The sequence below is a fragment of the Takifugu rubripes genome, unplaced genomic scaffold, assembly GCF_901000725.2.
Source record: "Takifugu rubripes unplaced genomic scaffold, fTakRub1.2, whole genome shotgun sequence".
NCBI lineage: Eukaryota > Metazoa > Chordata > Actinopteri > Tetraodontiformes > Tetraodontidae > Takifugu > Takifugu rubripes.
In genome coordinates this window covers 1,193,139-1,218,138 of record NW_021821632.1, presented here as the reverse complement: position 1 = coordinate 1,218,138, position 25,000 = coordinate 1,193,139, and the positions used below count along the sequence as shown (strand labels likewise).

Here is a 25,000-nt window from a genome sequence, read left to right as displayed (position 1 = left end):
CAGCGGTGGACCACGGCGGTGGACCACAGCGGGGCACCACGGCGGTGGACCACAGCGGGGCACCACGGCGGTGGACCACGGCGGTGGACCACGGCGGTGGACCACGGCGGTGGACCAGAGCAGGGCACCACGGCGGTGGACCACAGCAGGGCACCACGGCGGTGGACCACAGCGGTGGACCACGGCGGTGGACCACAGCGGTGGACCACAGCAGGGCACCACAGCAGGGCACCACAGCGGTGGACCACAGTGGTGGACCACAGCGGTGGACCACAGCAGGGCACCACAGCAGGGCACCACAGCGGTGGACCACAGCGGTGGACCACAGCAGGGCACCACAGCGGTGGACCACAGTGGTGGACCACAGCAGGGCACCACAGTGGTGGACCACAGCGGTGGACCGCAGCGGTGGACCACAGCAGGGCACCACAGCGGTGGACCACAGCAGGGCACCACAGCAGGGCACCACGGTGGTGGACCACAGCGGTGGACCACAGCGGTGGACCACAGCAGGGCACCACAGCAGGGCACCACAGTGGTGGACCACAGCAGGGCACCACAGCAGGGCACCACAGTGGTGGACCGCAGCGGTGGACCACAGCAGGGCACCACAGTGGTGGACCACAGCAGGGCACCACAGTGGTGGACCACAGTGGTGGACCACAGCAGGGCACCACAGCAGGGCACCACAGTGGTGGACCACAGCGGTGGACCGCAGTGGTGGACCACAGCAGGGCACCACAGCAGGGCACCACAGTGGTGGACCACAGCGGTGGACCGCAGCGGTGGACCACAGCAGGGCACCACAGCGGTGGACCGCAGCAGGGCACCACAGCAGGGCACCACAGTGGTGGACCACAGCGGTGGACCACAGCAGGGCACCACAGCGGTGGACCGCAGCAGGGCACCACAGCGGTGGACCACAGCAGTGGACCACAGTGGTGAACCACAGCGGTGGACCACAGTGGTGGACCACAGCAGGGCACCACAGCAGGGCACCACAGCGGTGGACCACAGCAGTGGACCACAGTGGTGAACCACAGCGGTAGACCACAGTGGTGGACCACAGCAGGGCACCACAGCGGTGAACCACAGCAGTGGACCACAGTGGTGAACCACAGCGGTTGACCACAGCGGTGGACCACAGCGGTGGACCACAGTGGTGGACCACAGCAGGGCACCACAGCAGGGCACCACAGTGGTGGACCACAGCAGGGCACCACAGCAGGGCACCACAGTGGTGGACCGCAGCGGTGGACCACAGCAGGGCACCACAGTGGTGGACCACAGCAGGGCACCACAGTGGTGGACCACAGTGGTGGACCACAGCAGGGCACCACAGCAGGGCACCACAGCAGGGCACCACAGTGGTGGACCACAGCGGTGGACCGCAGTGGTGGACCACAGCAGGGCACCACAGCAGGGCACCACAGTGGTGGACCACAGCGGTGGACCGCAGCGGTGGACCACAGCAGGGCACCACAGCGGTGGACCACAGCAGGGCACCACAGCAGGGCACCACAGTGGTGGACCACAGCGGTGGACCACAGCAGGGCACCACAGCGGTGGACCACAGCAGGGCACCACAGCGGTGGACCGCAGCAGGGCACCACAGCGGTGGACCACAGCAGTGGACCACAGTGGTGAACCACAGCGGTGGACCACAGTGGTGGACCACAGCAGGGCACCACAGCAGGGCACCACAGCGGTGGACCACAGCAGTGGACCACAGTGGTGAACCACAGCGGTGGACCACAGTGGTGGACCACAGCAGGGCACCACAGCAGGGCACCACAGCGGTGGACCACAGCAGTGGACCACAGTGGTGGACCACAGCAGGGCACCACAGCGGTGAACCACAGCGGTGGACCACAGCGGACTATGGGTTTATTTAAAGTCACTAATCAGTGCTCGGCCTCCTCATTGGTCCCTCAGATGCAGGCACACGTGCACAGTTATCAATGTTCGTCCTTTTGGTCGGGGGAAATCTCTGGACCCTTGTCAGTTTTCAGAGGCCTAAAGTCTGAACTCGGGTCGTGTTTTGGATCTCTAAAGGATGCTGGGGTGCAAAGCGAGCCGCAGTAGAGCAGCCTGTCTCCCAGATGAGGCTGAAGCTGGTTTGATTGATCATCTGGATCACTGATCTGGGTTGTCTGATTTCTAGGTACCGGAAGTACGTGGAGGGAACGGGCTCAGTGCTGCAGTGCTGCCTGGACACATCCGTGAGTTGGAACTTCTCGTGGATTACCTCAGTCCTCTCATTGGCTAACCATTAGTCTTTGAAATGTAAATGTTTGCTCAGGTTTTCCTCCCAATGTGCATCACCTGTGCTCTCCATGGTCTGAAGGACACAAGTGGATCATAAAACACACCTTCTTTCTGCCCTTGTGTGACGTGCAGGTGGAAGATGTGTTTCCCAGTCTGGACCAGTGCTCAGAAGAGGAGAAAGTCCAGAAGCTGCTGGACCTGAAGCTCCGCTACTTCACCCCCAGAGAGGTGGCCAATCTGATGGGCTTTCCTCAGAGCTTCAGTAAGCCGAGTCCTGAATGAGTGAAAGTCTGGCAGGGTTAGGGTTAGGTTAGGGCTAGGGCTAGGGCTAGGGCTAGGGTTAGGGTTAGGGTTAGGGTTAGAGGTTTAGGTTAGGGTTAGGTTAGGGTTAGGGTTAGGTTAGGGCTAGGGTTAGGGCTAGGGTTAGAGGGTTAGGTTAGGGTTAGGGCTAGGGTTAGGGTTAGGGTTAGAGGGTTAGGTTAGGTTAGGTTAGGGCTAGGGTTAGGGCTAGCGTTAAGGCTAGGGTTAGGTAGGGTTAGGGTTAGGTAGGGTTAGGGCTAGTGTTAGGGTTAGGTTAGGGCTAGGGTTAGGTTAGGGCTAGGGTTAGGGCTAGCGGTAGGGTTAGGGCTAGGGTTAGGGTTAGGTTAGGGTTAGGGCTAGGTAGAGCCCTAATAGACCTTGATAGAGCAGCAGAGCCAGGAACACACTGGTGTCTGGTCCTGGTCTTTAGAGGCCGCTGATATTAGAACTGAGGGTGAGCGGCCCGTCCGGTGGTCATCTTCTCATTTTGACCCCCGTGCTCCGTAGAAAGCCCAAAGCAAAGCTAGCATGAGCTAGCATGAGTAGTGATGTCCACACTGAGAGAGGGTTATGGGCCTGGACATTGTCCCAGGTCTCTACATCTAAACGGCGTCTCCGTGTACTTTGCAGCCTTTCCAGAGTCCGTCTCTACCAAGCAGCAGTACAGACTTCTGGGGAACAGCCTGAACGTGGTGGTGGTGGCCAAACTTCTGCAGCTGCTGGTGACTCCAGAGCTGCAGCACAAAGACGGCGGACCCCATTGAGTCCTCTCATGGTTCCGGCCCTGCACAGCCAAGCGTCTGGGCCGGTGCAGCCTCCCATGTCATGTGACCGCTGAGCTTTGTCTTCACATTAAACTCTGATTTATTCTGACAAAAAGACGGAAGCTTCACACAGCGGCTCTTTATTTTATGCCACAACACACAATAAAGGTTTGAACAACAACAGAAGGGGGCGGCTTCAGCTGCTCCAGGTCAGTCTGAATCCTGAGGGCAGGGTGGCGGACCGAGCCTGGAAAACCACCAGAACTTCATGAGAAGAGGCTGTGAATGGAGCAATGTTGGTTTCCTGTACAAACGGCAGAGAAGATCCAGTGAAACCAAACATCCCAGACCTGATTTAAACACCATGTACACAACTAAACCCAATGAACTAGCGGCTGGCGTTGGCCCGCTCCTTTCTCTCCTCCTGCTGCTGCCCAGGGCACTGAAGGATGTCCAGATCTGTCCATCAGTGAGACCAAACAGTCCAACACAGAGAGACACCTCCTGGGTTAGGAGCGCTCCTCTGAAGACAACAACGCTAATGTCTGGTTGGGTTTTTCTTCATGTTGAGAAGAAGGAAAGAGGAGTAGAAGAAGACCCCCACTGAACTGAAGAGAAGGCTACGTGACTCCAGTTGCTGCTCCCAGCACATGGTGACCAGGAGGAGCAAGGGAAAGGACCAGCAACAAGGGCTAACAGCATTACGAACACCAGTACAGTAGAAGGATCTCTGGGAATCCCACCAGTTCATTTGACCTCCCGCCCCATCGGTAAGATACCTACCGCCCCACAGTACGGTCCAACGGGCTGGGAAGATGCGTCGGGGCCATCGTACAACTTCAGGTAGTTGTTCTGGCAACTTCCAGGGTCGTCGATGTAAATCTGGGCAAAGGTGACGGTCACGAGCCGGCCTCGCGGTGCTGTGATGCTCCATTCACAGTGGGTACTATTGGGATAGGTCCCTGGGAAGTTGGGGCTTGTGAAGGTGCCGTGGTCTCCATAGAGAGTGCCGCCACAACCTAGCACACACGTCACATGCATTAGGACCACAGGATGTTCCAGTGAGCGTCACGTTGCTTCTTATATTTAAGAATATTTATACTTCTATGGGAACCTTGAGATGACTCCTCGGAGAGGTTTATTCCCTGTCTGGTAATTAGTCCCCAAACACAAACCTTCATTCATTTAACCACCAAATGGACAGAAAACTGGATGCAGAGTCAGAATCATGGTGGAAGGTGAACGATTCTATGCAACAAGCAAACAGCTGGAAACTAGTCACAACCAGTTTTGCTGTTGGACGCAAGCTAACGGCTTCTTACCGTGAGGAGACGATGTCCACGTGGCCTCGAAGCCGTCTCGTGCCATTGAAAAATCACTCTTGAACCGCAAGTACAGGTGGTTGGACTGAGCAAAGATTGGGTTCGGGACGGTGCCGCCACACAGCCGGTCAATCAGCGGGGAGTCGGATGTGCTGCCGTTCCGGATCTGAGACAAGAGACCGTCAACAACAGGCGAAACAAGAAAATCCGCTGACCAATAAAAGTTTGGTAGAAGACGCATCACAGGACCGGCACGGACCTTTTGGTTACAGACTCTGACAGTCCTGGGTCTGAACCCCTGGTGACTCACCTGGGAGCTGTGCAGGGGTTAGGGGTTGGGGGTTAGGGTTAGCATTAGGGAGTTAGGGTTAGAGGGTTGGGAGGTTAGCATGGGGGGCTAGAGGGTTGGGAGGTTAGCTGTGGGGATTAGGGTTAGGTTGGGTTACAGTTAGGGTTAGCATTAGGGTTAGGGTTAGCAATAGGGGTTAGAAGATTAGCTGTGGGGGAGTTAGGACGGTGTCATGGTTAGGGTTGGGGTCGTCATGGAGACGTTCCAATGATTCAACAACTCTTTGACACAATATTTCTCTCCAAAATTGCGATTGATTGTTCAGTGATGGAATGATGGCGCTGAAGTGCAACGACTCACCTCCAGGTAGTCGTACTGGCAACTGCTGTGGCTCTCCAGGTCAAAGCTGTTGAAGAACAGGGAGATGCTGCTGTTCTGTGGCGCCTTCAGGAGGATGGTGCAGTCCACATCATGGGGGTAGACCTCAGGCCAGCCAGGACTCTTCAGGTAGCCGTACTCCTGCTCAAAGGTTCTGCTACAGCCTGACAACAGTAGGACCATTGTTGGAGTATCTCTACTCATAGATTTAATTCAGTTATAAGCATATATTCAACATTTGCACTCACGTTTGATTCCGTGAATATTTGTACTTACTGGCAACTTGGAATGTGAAATTCAAGCCATTTCCTGCCATAAAGGTGTCCGATTTAAAGTGCACAAGGACTGTCCTGCCATAGCTGTAGAAATCTACCGGGTGATCATCTGATGCACAGAACCGGTGCGACTGTCCATAATCTCCCTGGAAACACAAGAAGAATCCTGGGAATATGGAGGATATCATGTTTCCAAGAGGAGAAGAGAGCTAGCCGCCTGCTGGTGGACCTGAGGCCGCTGCTGCTTCAAACCTGGGGAACGAGCTGCTGGACCCACCGGCTACGGCGTCTCCACTCGCTTCATCAAGGGTGACTCGCTGATTTGAATGAAGTCTTCAATGAACCTCGTTTAACTTTAGCTGTCTGCAATCCCTGATCCCAAACAACCCTAACAGATCAAGAACCCGAGGGCTGACATTACAGCCTAACAAAGCTGAAGACAGAAAGACTTGTGAGGGACAGGAGACACGGTTGATGGTGGAAAGTGGACACCTGTTTGTTGCCATGACAATAAAGTTCAAGTTGTGAACGTGGGTGGTGGGGAGTGGACGGTCTGACTGGAGGCTGTCAGCGAGGGAGATGTTACGGATTAATGCAGCGCTCCGCCGAGGTGTAACACACATAAGGGTTAGGGGTAGGGTTAACCCTAACCCTGACCTGAACTCTAACCCCTAACCCTAACCCGAACTCTAACCCTGACCCTAACCCTGACTCTAATTCTAACTCTAACCCTAACCCTAACCCTAACTCTAACCCCAACCCCTAACCCTAAACCTTAACCCTAACCCCAACCCTAAACTGAACCACTTTTCCCTACCCTTAACCCTAACCCCCAACCCTAACCCCTAACCCTAAACCTTAACCCTAACCCCAACCCTAAACTGAACCACTTTTCCCTACCCTTAACCCTAACCCCCAACCCTAACCCTAACCCTAAACCTTAACCCTAACCCCAACCCTAAACTGAACCACTTTTCCCTACCCTTAACCCTAACCCCCAACCCTAACTCTTAAGCCCAACCCCAAATCCACTCCTGACCCCAACCCTTCTACCAATCCTACTGCTTCTTTGAAATCCCACCTCCTTTCCCATCCCTAACCCTAATTCCACGGCTTCCTCAAATTCTAACCCTAAACCCAAACCACAACCCTGGTTGATTCTGCGCCCCCCTACTTTCTCCGGGACTGGTCTCGAGCCCTGACCAACAGCTGATTTCCCCCTCCCTAGGGGGGCCTTCATCTTCTGCAATCCCCTATCATTCCGATCAGTAGGCCAGTGCAAAAAAGTTTTATCCCAATAAAATGCTTCTGTCCCTCTTTAGGGTGATACTGAACTTACCACTGGCCAGTCCTTCATCTCCAGGTAGTTTGTGGAGCAACTCTGGCCGGACTGGAGAGCAAAAGTCTGGACTGATAACTGGATGGTTTCTTGTGGAGGAGCGTCAATAATCCAGCGGCAGGAGGTGAAATCAGGGTAGGCGTTGGGGAAGGAGGGTGAGCTGATGGCCTGAGCGCCGTATGTTGCGTTTAGGGTCCCCCCACAAACCACTGCAGGACAGTCAAACACATCACATCGTGGTCACTCACGTCCTGGTGTCACCTGCTCCTCCACAATATGTGAAACACACCACAAGGAGCAACTGGAGCAGATCTACTGCACTTAAGACACAACAAGACCCAAGACCCCAGAAAGCTGAAGATCTCTTACGTGGAACAGACATGTAGGTAGCATTGAAGCCACGTCTCTGCACTGAGCCATCACTCACAAAGTGGACCGTCAGAAGGTTTCCACTTGATACGAAATAAGAAGGAATGGATGTTCCACAGAAGGTTCCAACCAGAGGGAAGTGAGTGTTGTCCCCATCATACACCTGAGACACAGGGTTAGGGTTGGGGTTAGGGTTGGGGTTAGGGTTAGAGGGTTAGGGTTAGAGGGTTAGGGTTAGACGGTTAGGGTTAGAGGGTTAGGTGAGGGTTTGAGGTTAGGGTTGGGTTAGGGTTGGGGTTAGGGTTAGGGTTAGAGGGTTAGGTTAGGGTTAGAGGGTTAGGGTTAGAGGGTTAGGTTAGGGTTAGGGTTGGGGTTAGAGGGTTAGGGTTAGAGGGTTAGGTGAGGGTTTGAGGTTAGGGTTGGGTTAGGGTTGGGGTTAGGGTTAGAGGGTTAGGGTTAGAGGGTTAGGTGAGGGTTTGAGGTTAGGGTTGGGTTAGGGTTGGGGTTAGGGTTAGGGTTAGAGGGTTAGGGTTAGAGGGTTAGGTTAGGGTTAGAGGGTTAGGGTTGGGGTTAGAGGGTTAGGGTTAGAGGGTTAGGTTAGGGTTAGGGTTGGGGTTAGAGGGTTAGGGTTAGAGGGTAGAGGGTTAGGTTAGGGTTGGGGTTAGAGGGTTAGGGTTAGAGGGTTAGGTTAGGGTTAGGGTTGGGGTTAGAGGGTTAGGGTTGGGGTTAGGGTTGGGGTTAGAGGGTTAGGGTTAGGGTTAGAGGGTTAGGTTAGGGTTAGAAGGTTAGGGTTAGAAGGTTAGGGTTAGAGGGTTAGGTTAGGGTTAGAGGGTTAGGGTTAGGGTTAGAGGGTTAGGTTAGGGTTAGAAGGTTAGGGTTAGAGGGTTAGGTTAGGGTTAGAGGGTTAGGTTAGGGTTAGAAGGTTAGGGTTAGAGGGTTAGGTTAGGGTTAGAGGGTTAGGGTTCAGTTAGGTTAGGTTAGGTTAGGTTAGGGTTGGGGTTAGAGGGTTAGGTTAGGGTTGGGGTTAGGGTTAGGTTACCACCACATATACATTGCTAAACTATAAGGCTCGTTCAGCTGTAGCTACTTTGACAAAGTCGTAGCGGCACGTAGAAGAAGTCTCCAGCTCAAAGGAGGTGAAGGTCAAGTTGATTGCTCTGTTGACTGGCATTTCAATGACCCACAGGCAGTCCAGCCTGGGCTCGTACAGCCCGTCCAGGTTTGGATCAGGAGAACCAATCATGCCCATGGGCATGGACAGATAGCCTCCACATCCCTGCGCTGGACCTGCAGGTGATTCACACACACACACACACACACACACACACACACACACACACACACACGCACACACAGAGACACACACACACACAGACAGATTTCTTCTTTGTCAGTTTGAAAACAGCCTCATTCAGAAGACAGTGGCTATTTAGAAGTTTACAATATTTACATGTCCCATATTTACATTCAAGCAACTTATTTTACAAGTTTCATTTTCAAAACCACCACGTGTTGATAAAAGAAGAACCAAAAAAGGAAAGATATTTTATGTATTAGCATGGTTGATAAGTGTGATTAGCACAAGCAGGGATCAGCCGCCGGTCCTGGCGGAATAACCCAACATCCTATCAATGCTAAAGTAAGGAAGAACTGATCCACTGGGCCATGAGGAGAAAGATGAGCTGGGAAGGAAGGGAAGGAAACATTCGGCTGTTTATGTGTTAATTGTGAAATATTTCCTGGTTCAAAACAAATGTTATTTAGGATAAAAAACCCACTTCATCCTCCAAAAATTCAGGGTTAGCATAATACCTACCAAGAGTCTCGCTGTATGTAGCCCTCCAACCAATCCCGCTGACTGAGGCATCAGTCCTGAACACTATGAAGATGTGATTGGTGGAGGAGAGCAGATTAGGTGGCAGCACATCGCCACAGAATTTCCCAAGCAAAGGTGCAAAGGAATTCTGTCCATCGTACACTGCCACATAATCGTAACGACAGGAAGAAGATGCCTCCAGGTGGAAGGTATTAAACCTACAGACAAGACAAAGAGGATTAGCTGCTGTTCAGAAGTGTGAGGGAGATCAAACGAGGAAGCTGGGATGCTCACCCTAACTCTGACCCTAACCCTAACGCTGACCCTAACCCTAACCCTAATCCTAACCCTGACCCCTAACCCCTAACCCTAACGCTGACCCTAACCCTAACCCTAATGCTGACCCTAACCCTAACACTCACCCTAATCCTAACCCTGACTCCTAACCCCTAACCCTAACGCTGACCCTAACCCTAACCCTAATGCTCACCCTAATCCTAACCCTGACCCCTAACCCTAATGCTGACCCTAATCCTAACCCTAACGCCAACGCTAACCCTAATCCTAACCCTGACCCCTAACCCTAACGCTGACCCTAATCCTAACCCTAACCCTCACCCTGACGCTGGCCCTAATCCTAACACTGACCCCTAACACTAACGCTGACAATGACCCTAACCCCTAATCCTGAAACTGACCCTAATCCTAACCCCTAATCCTAACCCTGATCCTAATCCTAACCCTCACCCTAACCCTCACCTTCACCCTTACCCCTAATCCTAACCCTAACCCTAACCCTCACCCTAACCCCTAATCCTAAACCTAACCCTAATCCTAATCCTCACCCTCACCCCTAATCCTAATCCTAACCCTAACAATGACCCTAACCCTAACTCTGACCCTAATCCTAACCCTGACCCCTTACCCTAACGCTGACTCTAAACCTGACCCTAACCCCTAACCCTAACGCTGACCCTAATATTAACCCTGACCCCAAACACTAACGCTGACCCTAACAATGACCCTAACCCTAAACCTCACCCTCACCCTAACCCTAACCCCTAACCCTAACCCCTAACCCTAACCCTAATAATAACCCTCAACCTAACCCTAACCCTAACCCCTAACCCTAACCCCTAATCCTAACCCTCACCCTCACCCCAATGGAACAGATGATGATGGGAGCAAGGAAGAGGCAGTAAGCTCTATGAGGAAGAAGATTGACATTTAAAAGCTGCTTTTACAACTACGACAATATGTCTCCTTCTAATCCAACTACAGTAGAGTGCTGCTCTCTGAAAATGCAGACTTTCCAGGAGGGGGGGTGAAGGGCCAGAGCCTTTAGCTATCAAGCCCCTGTCCTTTGGAACCAGCTCCCAGTCTGGATCCAGGAGGTGGACACTGTGTTCAGCATTTAAAACCAGACCTAAAACCTCCCTTTCAATAAGGTTTCTAATTAAGGTGAACAGAGAAATGCTCAGTTATGCTGCTACAGAACCAAACTGTGTATTATAGTGGGCTCCTATAACACACCTCTACACCCGCGACTCTATCCTATAGCCTTATTTATTAGGGTTAGGGTTAGGGGTTAGGGTTAGGGTTAGATTCATGGCACATAACCAAGCATCTTGCTGTTGGAGCCTGTCTTATTTCCTTGCTGATTCCTGATACGGTCCATCAACATCTGAGGGTCAAGTGGCCCAGAGCTCCATTTGAGGACATCTGAAGATCCACCTGGGCCCATGGACAAATGCTCATATAGGGCCTTGTGATGAACGTTTGACTCATCCAGGGGGGACCTGCCTTCGCATTGTGGGCCCTCCCCGTGACTCCGAAAGGGATAAAGTGGTTAAGAAGATGAGACGAGATAAATATAATGGTGATCTTCTCTGGACATGTGTCCTTCCCAGGCAGAGGGATCCCTCATCTGTGTCTCTCCTCCAGGTTTCTCCTTTATCCCTAAAAGGCTTTTCTTGACCTAGTTTGAGGGTCTAACACAGAGGGGGTCACAACTGTGCAGACTGGGAAACCTTCTGAGGCAACCCTTATCTGTGATTTTAGGTTCTAAACAGGTGCCAAGGTACTCTTAATCAAGGTACGGAACCCCCAAACGCTTGCCTCGGGCCGCCAATGAGCTGGTCCCCCTCTGTCTTACCTGAGATCCACCACTCTGTTAGCTGGGACCATGATGTGGTAGGTACAGTTGATGTTGTGGTGGTAGTTGGCCATGGACAGCGTGGGACTGCTGACGGTACCTGCGGTGCTGTTGAAGAAGCCACCACATGCTGTGGAAACGCAAACATTCCATCAACGCCAGCACAGTTGGTTTGGCTGGATTATCTACTGAGAGTGCACGCTAGTTCTAGAGTCTGGGAGCAAATGTTGCACCAATGCTAGCTTCATCATGAAAATAGAGAATACATAGAGAAGCTGCTAATATCTGTCCCATCTGTCACAGCTGCAGTAGCAAAATAGCAAACACTGGTCAAGAGGAACATCTCCGCTTCTATCTTCATTAGTCTTCCTTCGTCTAAAGATCAAGATGCTTTTCTTTAATGGCCCCGTCTTGAACTTACGAATGGCTCTGTATTCAGCCATGAAGCCTCTGTCTGTGATGACAGAGTCGGAGTAGAAGTGCAGCAGCATTGGGCCAAAGGTGAGGAACGGGCCTGGGACAGTGCTGCCACACAGAGTAGCAAGCGGAGTGTTCCGAGAAGCCAGGTTATAGATCTTCACCCCATCATAGACGCAGCTGGAATGTGCTAGGAAACAAGTCAAACATTTCCTTATAGAATAGAATTAAAAGGTTCCATCACGAGAACCTTGCATTCAAATGTTGAGCTCATCCTCTTTGTTCAAACTTGCCTTCGACCTTAAAGACCTGAAAGGTGAGGACGATTACTGTCTGTTCTCCAGCATCCACGATGTAGTCACAGCTGGACCCGTCAGGATAGTTGGCTGGATAGTTTGGAGAAACCACTCGACCACTGGAGGCTGTGAAGTTTGCTCCACACCCTGACAATCACAACAATGCAGAGCTGGTCTGTCACTCCTCAAGGAACCCTAATGAGGCTGCAGCAGAGTTCAGGGGAACGAGGGCCTCGGGGGAAGGTGCCAAGCACTTTTATTGAGGAGCCCACTGACAGCCTTCATGTTTCCACCAGCATGGTGTTCTCAACACTGCGGCTTTCTTACTGGTGCTGAAGGTGGCTGAGAATCCTTTTCCTGTGGCGTCACTGCTCTGGAATCGACTTGTGATGATGTTATACGGAGCGAGGAAGGGACTGGGGGCCACTGAGCCACAGCCCGAGGACAGCAGTGCTTCAGGGTGTTGACTCCGGCCTGACCACATCTGCCAGGAACAACCCAAGAAGTGTCATTTGTTTGGATGTGTCACTGCGTGTCCGCCGTTCTTGTGCCGTACCTTGACGTAGCTGTTCAAACAGACGCCGCTGCTGTCTGGAATCTGGAATTCCTCATTGAAGCTCATCTCCAGGTGAGTTCCCTCATGTGCTATGATTTGCCAGGAGCATTCTACATTGGCTGGGAAGTTCTGGGGATAATTTGGAGACTTGATGGATCCCACATCAGCATGAATGGTACCACCACAACCTGGTGATAGAAACAAGAATTCTTGTGATGATTATTATTTTAGATGCTTTAAGGTCTTTCAGATGTTGTGGCCTTATGAACACTTATGTACAGTATGTCTGTAAAGATACCACAGCTGGAGCCCCACCAAGGTTGTAAAAACATCTCAGAGACGATGAAGACAAATGGAAAAAGCCCAAAGGGTACATTGATGAGGGAAAGTTTGAGGAAGTTTCAAAAGGGTGGAAGGTGAGAATAATCTGGAGAGTGGTTATTATTACTATGTAATAGAGATCGTTTTCCGCATTAAGATGTGATAGAAATACACAGCGCTTGGTTGAAATGGTCTCTAAAGAGCCTTTCACATGACAGGAGCTTAGCAACTGACCCACCTGAGGAATCTGTAGACCAGGAAGCCACAAATCCTCCTCTGGACACACTGTGGTCAGCCAGGAACACTACAGCCAGCTTGTTGGAGCCTGACTGGATGCTTCCTGGGGAGCTGGTGCCACAGTACTGGCCTATGACAGGCGATCCAGGAGACCCTCCATTGAAGATGGTGACAGAGTCCCAGGTGCACGTTGAATGAGGCTCCAGGTTGAAGTAGCTGAAGGTCAGCTGCAAAACAAATGAGCATCATCGTTCTTTTATCTGCAGGCATCAGATCAAATGGACTGTGTTTAGATGAGTTGGCTAATCCTCTCCAACAGCTGGAGTCATGTGATCATTGGGAATCATCAAGCACCAACATTCTTTCAAGGTTTCGTCCTGTTAAAGGGGAGTTTTTCCTGCACTTCAAACCCCACCAGTTTGGATAAAAATGTTCAGAGGAACTCACAACTCTCCATATAACACGTACACGTCCGGAGCACCAGAGAAACTACACCAGGCTGCTCTTTGTAGATTTTAGCTCTGCCTTCAACAGCCCTTCCCAAGTCATCGGTCACTTCATCTGATGCTGGATCAGGGAGGGAAAATCACACAGACAATCGTCCCTCATCTTTGTCCAGTTTTCAACCTTAACACCGGCTCCATGCCTACACGTTCGTGTCTATAACTTTAAGTTCCTGGGGGTCTGAAAGCTGACATGGACTCCAAGCACCACAGGAGACCTTCTGAGGAGCTCCTGAACCGCTGCTGTTCAAGCTTAGAGCCTCTCAAAATACATTTTTGTTTGGAGGTCGAGTGGCCCAGAGCTCCATAAGACGAGAGGAGAAGGCAGGTAGGCCCATGGAGTTCTGTTCCATCACCAGAGATACCTTCTTCCATGGTGAAGACCTACTGTGATGGTGTGGCCTGCAGGAGCCTCCAGGAGCCAAGCGCAACGGCTCGGGCTGGGGTAAGTGTTAGGGTAGTTGGGACTGGATAACACCCCTCCTTCACCCGTTTGCAAGCCTCCACATTCTGTTTCAGAGGAGGATGCACATCAAGGATGACAATAAACACTTCTGAAGTTACATTTCTATAGCTCTACCCCTAACCCTACTACAGTAGATGAACAAAACTAACTGGATAACTAGGTCATTGTGAGTTAGGCTCACAATGATAGACGCTTAATGATACCAGAGAAAACCATACCAGAGAAAAGGTATTTAGCCATGAAGCCGAGATCTCCCTGGGAAGCATCAGTCTGGAACTGAACCCACAGCTCTGGGGTGAACACCACAATGGGAACGGTGGGAATGGTTTGTCCACAAAATCTGGCCAGTAGCTCCCCATCGGAGTCACCTGTGGGAGAGCCAAGCACAGGCAGAGCACATGAATCCACGCTTAAGATGGTACCAGTGACGTGGAGGAAGTGTAGGTTTTTATGTGGACAAATGTCCACAGCAGGACAGCAGCAGCAGCAGCAGCAGGACAGCAGCCTTCCAAAAAGTCCTGAAACCTGGAGCTACTGAAACCTGCCCCTCTCTCTCATGTTTGCTTGTTCAGGCCAGACTCTCCAGCATTGGTCAATTTTCTGGGTTTAAAGCTGCCTGTTCCTGACTAGCCTGTCCTGTTCCTGACCAGCCTGTCCTGTTCCTGACTAGCCTGTCCTGTTCCTGACCAGCCTGTCCTGTTCCTGACTAGCCTGTCCTGTTCCTGACCAGCCTGTCCTGTTCCTGACTAGCCTGTCCTGTTCCTGACCATCTTGTCCTGCTTCTGAGCACTTGTCCTGTTCCTGACCAGCCTGTCCTGTTCCTGACCATCTTGTCTTCTGTTCACCAGAAGACGCTGACTGGGAGAGCAGCAAAGAGGAGATACTAGTCAAGAAAGCTCACCTAGAATTCCCCCAAAGACATGAGGGAGAGTCAGGAACCCTAACCCTAACTGGAAGGAGGCTATTTGGTCTCAAAAGTGGAGCTTTTTATGTCAGACTAGATGATACGTTTGGAGAACATCAGACAATGCACATCACCACAAACTGAGCACCATGTGCAGGTGGGCACCACGTGTAGGTGGGCACCACGTGCAGGTGAGGGCACCACGTGCAGGTGAGGGCACCACGTGTAGGTGAGGGCACCACGTGCAGGTGGGCACCACGTGGAGCAACATAATCTGAAGATGCTTCTCAGCAGCAGGTCCTGGAAGGCTTGTAAAGGTGGAGGGATTAAAGGGCTTGAAGAGGGTTTTCAGTCAATTATTCCTTCATGTATAAAAAGAATGAAATCGAAAAAACATCAGCCAGAATGTTTGACTCACCGAGGCGGAAGAGCAGGAAGTCTTTTTCACAGGTCTGATCGTTCTGCACGTGCAGGTCCTCCAACAGCACCACGATAGAGGAGTTGACGTGCTGGGGGTTCTCGATCAGCCACTCACAGTTCAGGTTGTTGCTGTAGTTGGACACTAAATATCCTGGAGAGCTGAAGTTTCCCCCAGCGGGCCTGTTCAGGACTCCACCACAGTCTGGAGAAAGATAAAACAGCCAAATTTGAAGAAAAATGAAAAAATCACTTGGTTGCAACATCAAGAATTTATCCATTTAAATGTTCAGCTGCTCTGAGAAACTTTGACAGAGCGAAGACAAATAGGAGTGTTGACGTTGTCAAGGAACTCCAGATTCCTAATGTCAGTACGGGGTACGGGTCAGTATTCTAGTCCCATACTACACCTACATGGACCCCATGAGGGGTGTGGGGCGCAGCAACCTTTGTTCAATCCTAATTTCAGCTGGAGCTTTGAAGCCCATGTGCTACTTCCAACGTAATGCTCTTGCCTGCAGGTTCCTCAGATGAGTACGAAGCCATAAATCCACCGTTGGATATGGAGGCGTCAGTGTAGAACACGATGGCCATGGTGTTGCCAGAGGAGTGCACCTGTGTGCCTTCAGCCACTGTACCGCAGAACCTTTGCAGTCGAGGAGCATCATCTGCCAACCCATTCAGAACCTCCAAAACAAAGACAAAAGGCTGCTGGCACCACTTTGTTGTTCTCATCAGTAAGATTTCGCTGAAATTCTAAACGTTTCTCAATGTGGAGCACAGAAGCTCAACCTAGCTTAAGTACAGTATAAAAAGGTAGCAATCTAAGATCTAAGGGTTTCTGAAGATGATTGGGTTTCTGAACATCAAGGCAACATCAACTCACGTCGACGTAGTCAAAGGCGCAGGAGGTACCAGAACCTTCTAGCCGCAGGTCATCAATGGTGAGGGTGATCCGACGGCCTGCTTGAACCCTCAGCTCCCAGCGACACACCCGGCTGTGGGGGTACAGGTTGGGGTAATTTGGTGAGGAGATGGTTCCAGACGGAGCATTCAGCTCTCCTCCACAGGCTGCAGAGGAAGACACATTTGTTTTTACACTAGGAGAAATCCTTCCGACACTTCAGAAGCCTCGATTCAACCCTGACACTGAAAAGCAACATCCTGGCCAGCTTGTGATGATTTACAGAAATAATCGTGTACGATTAAAAAAGCACATGTATATCAATTATGTTTCCAGTTGTGATTGATTGATGAACCTGGTCCCAGGTTCCTTGTTGATCAAACTGCTCCACCCACCGGTCGCAGCAGGGCTCAGCCCCTCCCCACGTGTCCTCGTGGACTTAATCATGGAAAGAGAGCCATGATTGCTGAGAATAATGGGCTTTAATGTTACTCACTGCCCTGAAGGCCTCATTTAGGTACTTCAATCCGAATGAAAATGTCTGATTGGATCAACTCTGAGCTGAGACCCATGAGAGCAACACTCTGGAAACCTTGACTGTACCTTCAACACTGGCCTCAAAGGCCAGACTAAAGCCTGCTGCGTTCCCACCGGAGTCACTGACGAACTTGACGAAGGCAAAACTGTCGGATGTGTCCACAGAGGCTGGAAGAGCACTGCCACAGTGTTTGCCAAGCACATGTCCTAGAGGGAGAGGATTTCCGTTAGCAGCATACGGAACGTGTGCAATATCCTGATTTGTACTGCTGTTTCTGCACTGGAGATGTTTCTTGTTATTAGAAGTGGTTGTACCTGAAGCATCATATTCTCGGATTTCCACATAGTCTGCAGTACAACCTGCCGTGGATTGCAGAGTAAAGGTCCCAAAGCGGAGAGTGAGGTAGTGCCCTGTGGGTCCCACCAGGGACCACTCGCAGATGGAGCCATCGGGGTAGTTTGATCCTGGGAAGCCAGGACTGTGGATTTCACCACTCTGACCTATGAAGGTACCTCCGCATGTCGCTGAGGGGACACAAATCCAAAAATAACTTTTATCTGAGTAGGAGGTAGATGTATAACCATGAAGCTAGGAATGCTACAGTGGCCTGAAGAAAGGGTTCGGACACCTTCAAGATACATCCTTTCTTTAGTCTGGCCTACCTATAGAGAACTTTGCCTTGAAACCACGGTGCGTTACACTGGTGTCGGTTCGAAACCTGAGCAGCATAGAGGATCCTGTAGACCGCTGAGTAGAGGGTCGAGTGTTGCCACACAGGCGGGAGACCACGGCAGCATTTAAGGTGGGGCCATCGCGCAGCTCCAGGTAGTCGTGTATGCAGCTGAGCCAAACAGAGAGAGTATTATTGTTTTATCCCCTAGATTATTATTTATAACACAAATGAACCACCAACATGTTAAACCTTTCAGGGTTTTATGGTTTCCCTTCAGGGTGAGAAGGATGCTGCTGTACCTGCTGGATGGTTCAATGTAGAAGTCATCCTCAAAGTCAATGCGGACAGATTCTCCATTGGGCACAGTTACCACCCAAATACAGTCAATGTTCTGAGGGTAGTTCTCGGGGTAGTTGGGTGAAGTTATATAGCCTGGAGGATCGTTATCATCCAGCTCAATAAAGCCTCCGCATGCTGCACAGAAACAACAGCAGAGGTTTAGCCAAGCGCGAGCGCTGACACTATAGAGTATCTATGTGAGTGGAGCCAGCCTAGATGAGAGTCCAGCACACTCCAGACACCCCCAACCTGCCCCACTTCTGAAGGCTTCTCCTCTTGACCTGGTGGTTTGAATCATCTACTTCTGTAACATCATTCTGACATCTGAGAGCATTTCCACTTTTAGGTCTTTAAAGTCTCAGCGGTCTAGTTCCCCAGTGTTGAACGGTGCCTTATTACGTGTATATTAACAGTATATTAACATATTAACAGATACACAACGAGAAGCAACATTTTGAAAGAGCTTTTTTGGTTTCTGTTAATGTAAGTTATTGTTCATGCTGTTTATGAAGAATAAACTGTGGAAGGAGCTGCCGTTAGGGTTGGGCAGAGTCTCCTCCTTAATTTAGCGTGTAGCATGTAGCATGTATTTAGCATCGTGCTGCTGATTGTTGGTGCTGGTGCTGGTCTGTTGCCCTGAGACCAAAATTTGACCTTTAAAGTGGGCAAAGGTCGAAAGTGGTAAATACACAGAAGCTCCTCTGAAAGTGGCTCCGTCAGGGACGAGTTCATGGTCCTATTCATGGTCCCATTCAAGGTCCTATTCATGGTCCTATTCAAGGTCCTATTCATGGTCCTATTCATGGTCCTATTCATGGTCCTATTCAAGGTCCTATTCATGGTCCCATTCAAGGTCCTATTCATGGTCCTATTCATGGTCCTATTCATGGTCCTATTCATGGTCCTATTCAAGGTCCTATTCATGGTCCTATTCATGGTCCTATTCATGGTCCTATTCATGGTCCTATTCATGGTCCATGGTCCTATTCATGGTCCTATTCATGGTCCTATTCAAGGTCCTATTCATGGTCCTATTCATGGTCCTATTCATGGTGCTATTCATGGTCCTATTCATGGTCCTATTCATGGTCCTATTCATGGTGCTATTCATGGTCCTATTCAAGGTCCTATTCATGGTCCTATTCATGGTCATATTCATGGTCCTATTCATGGTCCTATTCATGGTCCTATTCAAGGTCCTATTCATGGTCCTATTCAAGGTCCTATTCATGGTCCTATTCATGGTCCTATTCATGGTCCTATTCATGGTGGTATTCATGGTGCTATTCATGGTCCTATTCAAGGTCCTATTCATGGTCCTATTCATGGTCCTATTCATGCATGAAAAACGTGCTGTACCCTGACTGTGGGCTTCAAATGTGAGGCGGAAGCCGTTGCCCTCATTGGAAGCATCAGATACAAAGTGAACGAAGAGATGATTGTCGGTAGTCTGAAGGAGGGGTGGAGGACTTGAACCACAGAGCCGCGTCCCCAGCAGTGGAGACGAAGCATCTGGACCATTCCTGACCTTCAGGGACAGCAGAAGACAATAAAAAAACATGAAAGTTTGACATCAAGAGTTGACGGCTGAGCTTTTATATAACTAATGTACAGCGAGAGACTCGTCTGTGGCTTTTATCGTTGTTCATATATTGTTGAGTTGCATATTACGGTAATACACGGTAAATGTCACCTCTAGATAGTCTCCTGAGCTGCACTGAGTTCCATAGCCTTGAACCTGGAATGGACTCTGGAAGGTGGCAGAAACCCTGAAGCCTGGTGTGACCATCACGTGCCAGCTACAATTCAGATGAGGGCTGTAGTTCTGGGGGTAGCGAGGGGTGCTGACTGAACCCCTGTCGACGTGAAGGAGGCCTCCACACCCTAAAAGGAATGAGCACCGTGATCACTGCTGTCTCTCACTGTCACGACTGACAAGTGTGACAAAACCGTGGGAGCAGATAAAGGGAGAGCAAGTCCTGCTAAGGAAAGGCAGAAAGCACTTTTCAATGTCTGTTTTCTTTTGTGGTGTTTGCTTGTGTTGTGTAACCTTTGGAGTAGGAGGCATTAAAGCCTCGTCCACTAATGATGCTGTCGGAGGAGAAGTGGAGGAACATTGAATCTCCTGATGAGTGGATGGAGCCTGGAGGGTCTCGACCACATACAGTAGCCAGCACAGGGGACAGACTGCTTGGACCTGACAACAAACAAATACACACACATATATCAAAAAAACTCTCTTCCTCGCCCTCCTGGGCGGTGCCTCCCTCCTTCAGACTTGGGTCCTCTACCAGAGGTCTGGGAGTCTAAGGGTTCTGCCCAGGATCTTAGCTGTTCCTAGGACTGTGCTCTTCTGGACAGAGATCTCTGATGTGGTTCCTGGTATCTGCTGGAGCATCTACTCAGCTTGGGTGTTACTGCCCCTAGTGTCCCAATCACCACTGGGACCACTGTTGCCTTCATCCCCCACATTCTCTCCATCTCCTCCTTCAGCCCCCGGTACTTCTCCAGCTTCTCCTGTTCCTTCTTCCTGATGTTGCTATCACTTGGGATTGCTACATCCATCACCACCACTGTCTTCTGGTGTTTATTTACCACCACGACGTCAGGCTGGTTGGCCACCACCATCTTGTCAGCCTGGATCTGGAAGTCCCACAGGATCTTGGCCTGCTTGTTCTCCAGCACTTTTCTCCACCTGGACCCTGGGACCTCCAGCCCATACTCAGTGCAGATGTTCCTCTACACTACACCAGCCACCTGGTTACTGCCTGCCAACATCTTGCACCCTGCTGTGATGTGCTGGACTGTCTCAGGGGTATCTCCACACAGCCTCCACCTGGGGTGGGGTGGGGTGGGGTATGGTGGGGTCTGGTCTGGTCTGGTCTGGTCTGGTCTGGTCTTGTCTGGTCTTGTCTTGTCTTGTCTGGTCTGGTCTGGTCTGGTGGACCCTGGTCTGGTCTGGTCTGGTCTGGTTGACCCTGGCCTCTATTGCTCTGGTGCTCAGGGCCAGTTCTTGTGCAGCCATGAGTGGAGCCTCTGTGCTCTCTTCCAGTCCGGCTTTTTCCAGCTCCTGGTAGGTTTTCTGGATATCAGCCACTTCCTCAATTTGTCGGTGGTCCATTCCATGCAGGGGCTGATCCTTCCATGATAGCCCCTTAGGCTCCTCCTCGCTGGGATTTTGTTATATATATACATATATATACCTGTATATATATATATATATATATATGTGTGTGTGTGTATAAATTGATAGATAGATTTTTTCACAACTCACCATCTCTTATGACGAGGCTGTCTAAGTAGCACATGGGGTAGTTTTCTATGTCCAAAGACAAGAGGTTCAATTCTACAATGGAGTCCTCAGAACGTATCAGCCAGGAGCATTCCAGGTTAGGAGGGTAGTTTTCAGGCCAGCCAGGAGAAAAGAGAAACCTGGGAGTATCTCCTGTTGTTACAATTCCACCACATGCCCCTAAGAGGAAAACACAATGTTCAGTCTTGCAGCTTTCTCGGTCTGCCTCTCTGCTGTCTCCCCTGAACTGTCATACGTTTGCAGTAATATGGCATTTATATGGGGAGTGGCAAGTACAATATCAATATCAATATCCTGCCCTTATAGGGTCAGGGTAGGGTTTTACACCCATATATGTGCCATGGGTGTATTTTGGTCAAGCAGCCCATCTCAAGGGTTAGGGTTAGGGTTAGGGTTAGGGCTAGGGTTAGGGTTAGGGCTCTTTAGCTGTCTGCCCCGGGAGGCTGACTCCAGTTTAGGGTTAGGGTTAGGGGTTAGGGTTAGGGTTAGGGCTCTTTTGCTGTCTGCCCCGGGAGGCTGACTCCAGTTTAGGGTTAGGGTTAGGGGTTAGGGGTTAGGGTTAGGGTTAGGGTTAGGGGTTAGGGGTTAGGGTTAGGGTTAGGGTTAGGGTTAGGGTTAGGGCTAGGGTTACACATGACATCACTGAAGGTTTGGGCCACCTTGCAATGATTGCTATTACGTGTTATTAAAAAGCACCGTCAGTGTCTCCTTGGCAATAACAAAGATGGACAACCTGATTCAGAGCCACATAGATGAAGGGAATAAAACATAAGTGATTCAGGTTTGTCATGGACCTCATGTTTGATTATGGAAGTTCTCAATGTTCAGTCTGACCTGGTTCAATCGTGGGTGGTGGTCCAGAGTCCTGGACAGCAGTCCATTCCACAAGAAAGCCTTGTCCTCCCACCACTGTGTCTGACTGAAACTGCAGGGTCAGGGTGCTGGCAGAACTTCTCAGTGGACTGGGTCGTGCAATACCACAAAATGTTCCAAGGGGATAGTAATGAACGCTTGGTCCATCAAATATCTAACCAGGATTGAAGGGATGGACAATAATAATGCTGAAATTAGGCCATGAGACTGGGATGAATAAACTTTTTGCACAGACTGTTCGATTGCTTTCTCTAACTGGTGCAACATCAATGGTTTGCTCAGTTGTGATGCACGTGTCATTTAATGATTTAATTAATAATCCTCTTACTTTCAGATGGTCATAATAGCAGTCATACGCATCCTCTATGTCCATGTCCAAAAAGCGGATCTGAATGTAGGCGTCTCCCTCCACAGTAATGGTCCAGCGGTAGTTGGCATTGTTGGGATAGGTTCGAGGATAAAGTGGGGACGCTATTTGACCTGAATCCCCGGTCAGATCATTACCGTACACTGGGAAGCAATAAGGCAGGCAAGGTTAGATCTGTGGTTCATCAGAAAGATTACGGTCGGGCAAGAGGGAATCATTATCGATTTAATATGTGGAATAGATCTGCTAATTACACAACAACAATAACAAGTATTCAGATTTTTTAAAGTTCCATGCTAAAATAAGCTGCAAACCTAAGTTTAGGGGGGGTTGTATGACATTTTTGTTAGCTACACAGCTCTGAGAAAACACCATCCAGACTACTGTTGGGTCCCATTCCTGGTTCCAGCCTACCAAGCCTGACACATGTTTGGGACAAGAGAGGAATAAAAATGGTGGAAACATTTGGATGTATTATTGGTCAGCAGTACCGGAGACCTGCAGAACCAGGACGGTGGCTCTGTTATCATAACGCTATCTGCTTGATCCTGGCTGATTTGTCTTGGGACAAGTTTTAAATGTCACCACATTCACTCCAGAACCTGAGGCACAAAGAACTGACGGGTGCTGGTGAATTCAGGAAGCAGGAAAAGACCAGAAATACCAATAGGACAAGGACCAACTCTGAGATCAACCACAGTGTTCCCCACAACACTAACCCTCCTAGTGGCTCTAAGTTATCTGAACACCATCATGACAATAACAGCTACTCTCAAAACTTTAATCACCATTTTTTTTGCATTTGTCTGAATACGTCACTAGAAACAGGTCACGGTGAAGCTTTTTGAGCTGTGTGCAAACGTCCTGTCACGATGTCTTCATGAAGACACTCACAGTGTGAGAAGGTGGCTCTGAATCCAGCTCCACTGACTGATGCATCAGAAACAAACTTGATCCACAGGATGTGACCCGTCACAGAGGTGTAGTTGGTGGGGAGTGCACTTCCAGAGAAACAGCCAACCAGAGGCCCAGTTGAGTTGCCCTCTCTTATTTCGAGGAAGTCATTCTGGCAGGCGGACCCACCATGCAAGGAAAACTCACTGAACAGAAGACAGGTCGTTACAGAGATCATTTACATCCTATATACAAGACAACCACTAACCACCGTAACCCATGACTCTAACCCACCCTAACCCATGACTCTAACCACCGTAACCCGTGACCCTAACCCACCCTAACCCATGACTCTAACCCACCCTAACCCATGACTCTAACCCACCCTAACCCATGACTTTAACCACCGTAACCCGTGACTCTAACCCACCCTAACCCATGACTCTAACCACCGTAACCCGTGACTCTAACCCACCCTAACCCATGACTCTAACCCACCCTAACCCATGACTTTAACCACCGTAACCCGTGACCCTAACCCACCCTAACCCATGACTTTAACCACCGTAACCCGTGACCCTAACCCACCCTAACCCATGACTTTAACCACCGCAACCCGTGACTCTAACCCACCCTAACCCATGACTCTAACCCACCCTAACCCATGACTTTAACCACCGCAACCCGTGACTCTAACCCACCCTAACCCGTGACCCTAACCCACCCTAACCCATGACTCTAACCCACCCTAACCCATGACTCTAACCACCCTAACCCGTGACTCTAACCCACCCTAACCCGTGACTCTAACCCACCCTAACCCATGACTCTAACCCACCCTAACCCATGACTTTAACTACCGTAACCCGTGACTCTAACCCACCCTAACCCATGACTCTAACACCGTAACCCGTGACTCTAACCCACCCTAACCCATGACTAACCACCGTAACCCGTGACTCTAATCCACCCTAACCCATGACTCTAACCCACCCTAACCCATGACTCTAACCCACCCTAACCCATGACTCTAACCACCCTAACCCGTGACTCTAATCCACCCTAACCCATGACTCTAACCCACCCTAACCCATGACTTTAAACCACCGTAACCCGTGACTCTAACCCACCCTAACCCATGACTCTAACCACCGTAACCCGTGACTCTAACCCACCCTAACCCATGACTCTAACCACCGTAACCCGTGACTCTAACCCACCGTAACCCATGACTCTAACCACCACAGCCCGTGACTCTAACCACCGTAACCCGTGACTCTAACCCACCGTAACCCATGACTCTAACCAACGCAACCCATGACTCTAACCACCGTAACCCGTGACTCTAACCACCGTAACCTGTGACTCTAACCCACCCTAACCCATGACTCTAACCACCCTAACCCGTGACTCTAATCCACCCTAACCCATGACTCTAACCCACCCTAACCCATGACTTTAACCACCGTAACCCGTGACTCTAACCTACCCTAACCCATGACTCTAACCACCGTAACCCGTGACTCTAACCCACCCTAACCCATGACTCTAACCACCGTAACCCGTGACTCTAACCCACCGTAACCCATGACTCTAACCACCGCAACCCGTGACTCTAACCACCGTAACCCGTGACTCTAACCCACCCTAACCCATGACCCTAACCACCGCAACCCATGACTCTAACCACCGTAACCCGTGACTCTA

The 25,000-nt window shown here is 50.4% G+C and overlaps 2 protein-coding genes across 6 annotated transcripts in view; one reads left to right on the top strand and one right to left on the bottom strand.

The window, feature by feature from the left end:
* Window positions 1–3,447, top strand: part of LOC101068212 (tRNA (cytosine(38)-C(5))-methyltransferase-like) — a 13,559-nt gene extending 10,112 nt beyond the window's left edge. For 4 of the 5 annotated variants that reach the window (XM_029831889.1, XM_029831892.1, XM_029831890.1 and 1 more), the window contains 3 exons: window positions 2,165–2,222; window positions 2,401–2,530; window positions 3,199–3,447. In XM_029831889.1, the coding sequence (XP_029687749.1) occupies window positions 2,165–2,222; window positions 2,401–2,530; window positions 3,199–3,332 (322 nt within the window). In that variant the 3' untranslated portion in view covers window positions 3,333–3,447. Of the gene's footprint in view, window positions 1–2,164; window positions 2,287–2,400; window positions 2,531–3,198 lie in introns of those variants that run through there. The other variant, XM_029831891.1, reaches the window with a different exon arrangement.
* The window catches only part of LOC115248336 (cubilin-like), a 48,308-nt gene continuing 26,755 nt past the window's right edge, over window positions 3,448–25,000 (bottom strand). The window contains 31 exon segments of the mRNA XM_029831979.1: window positions 3,448–3,636; window positions 4,116–4,351; window positions 4,655–4,820; window positions 5,304–5,485; window positions 5,598–5,742; window positions 6,936–7,144; window positions 7,305–7,467; window positions 8,392–8,591; window positions 9,121–9,338; window positions 11,276–11,405; window positions 11,697–11,882; window positions 11,986–12,135; window positions 12,316–12,472; window positions 12,545–12,732; window positions 13,104–13,329; window positions 13,994–14,115; window positions 14,290–14,439; window positions 15,394–15,597; window positions 15,908–16,079; window positions 16,279–16,463; window positions 16,900–17,040; window positions 17,149–17,358; window positions 17,497–17,675; window positions 17,807–17,981; window positions 19,206–19,374; window positions 19,540–19,730; window positions 19,897–20,043; window positions 21,121–21,318; window positions 21,994–22,186; window positions 22,361–22,542; window positions 23,294–23,499. Coding sequence (XP_029687839.1) covers window positions 3,529–3,636; window positions 4,116–4,351; window positions 4,655–4,820; window positions 5,304–5,485; window positions 5,598–5,742; window positions 6,936–7,144; window positions 7,305–7,467; window positions 8,392–8,591; window positions 9,121–9,338; window positions 11,276–11,405; window positions 11,697–11,882; window positions 11,986–12,135; window positions 12,316–12,472; window positions 12,545–12,732; window positions 13,104–13,329; window positions 13,994–14,115; window positions 14,290–14,439; window positions 15,394–15,597; window positions 15,908–16,079; window positions 16,279–16,463; window positions 16,900–17,040; window positions 17,149–17,358; window positions 17,497–17,675; window positions 17,807–17,981; window positions 19,206–19,374; window positions 19,540–19,730; window positions 19,897–20,043; window positions 21,121–21,318; window positions 21,994–22,186; window positions 22,361–22,542; window positions 23,294–23,499 — 5,488 coding nt within the window. The 3' untranslated portion in view covers window positions 3,448–3,528.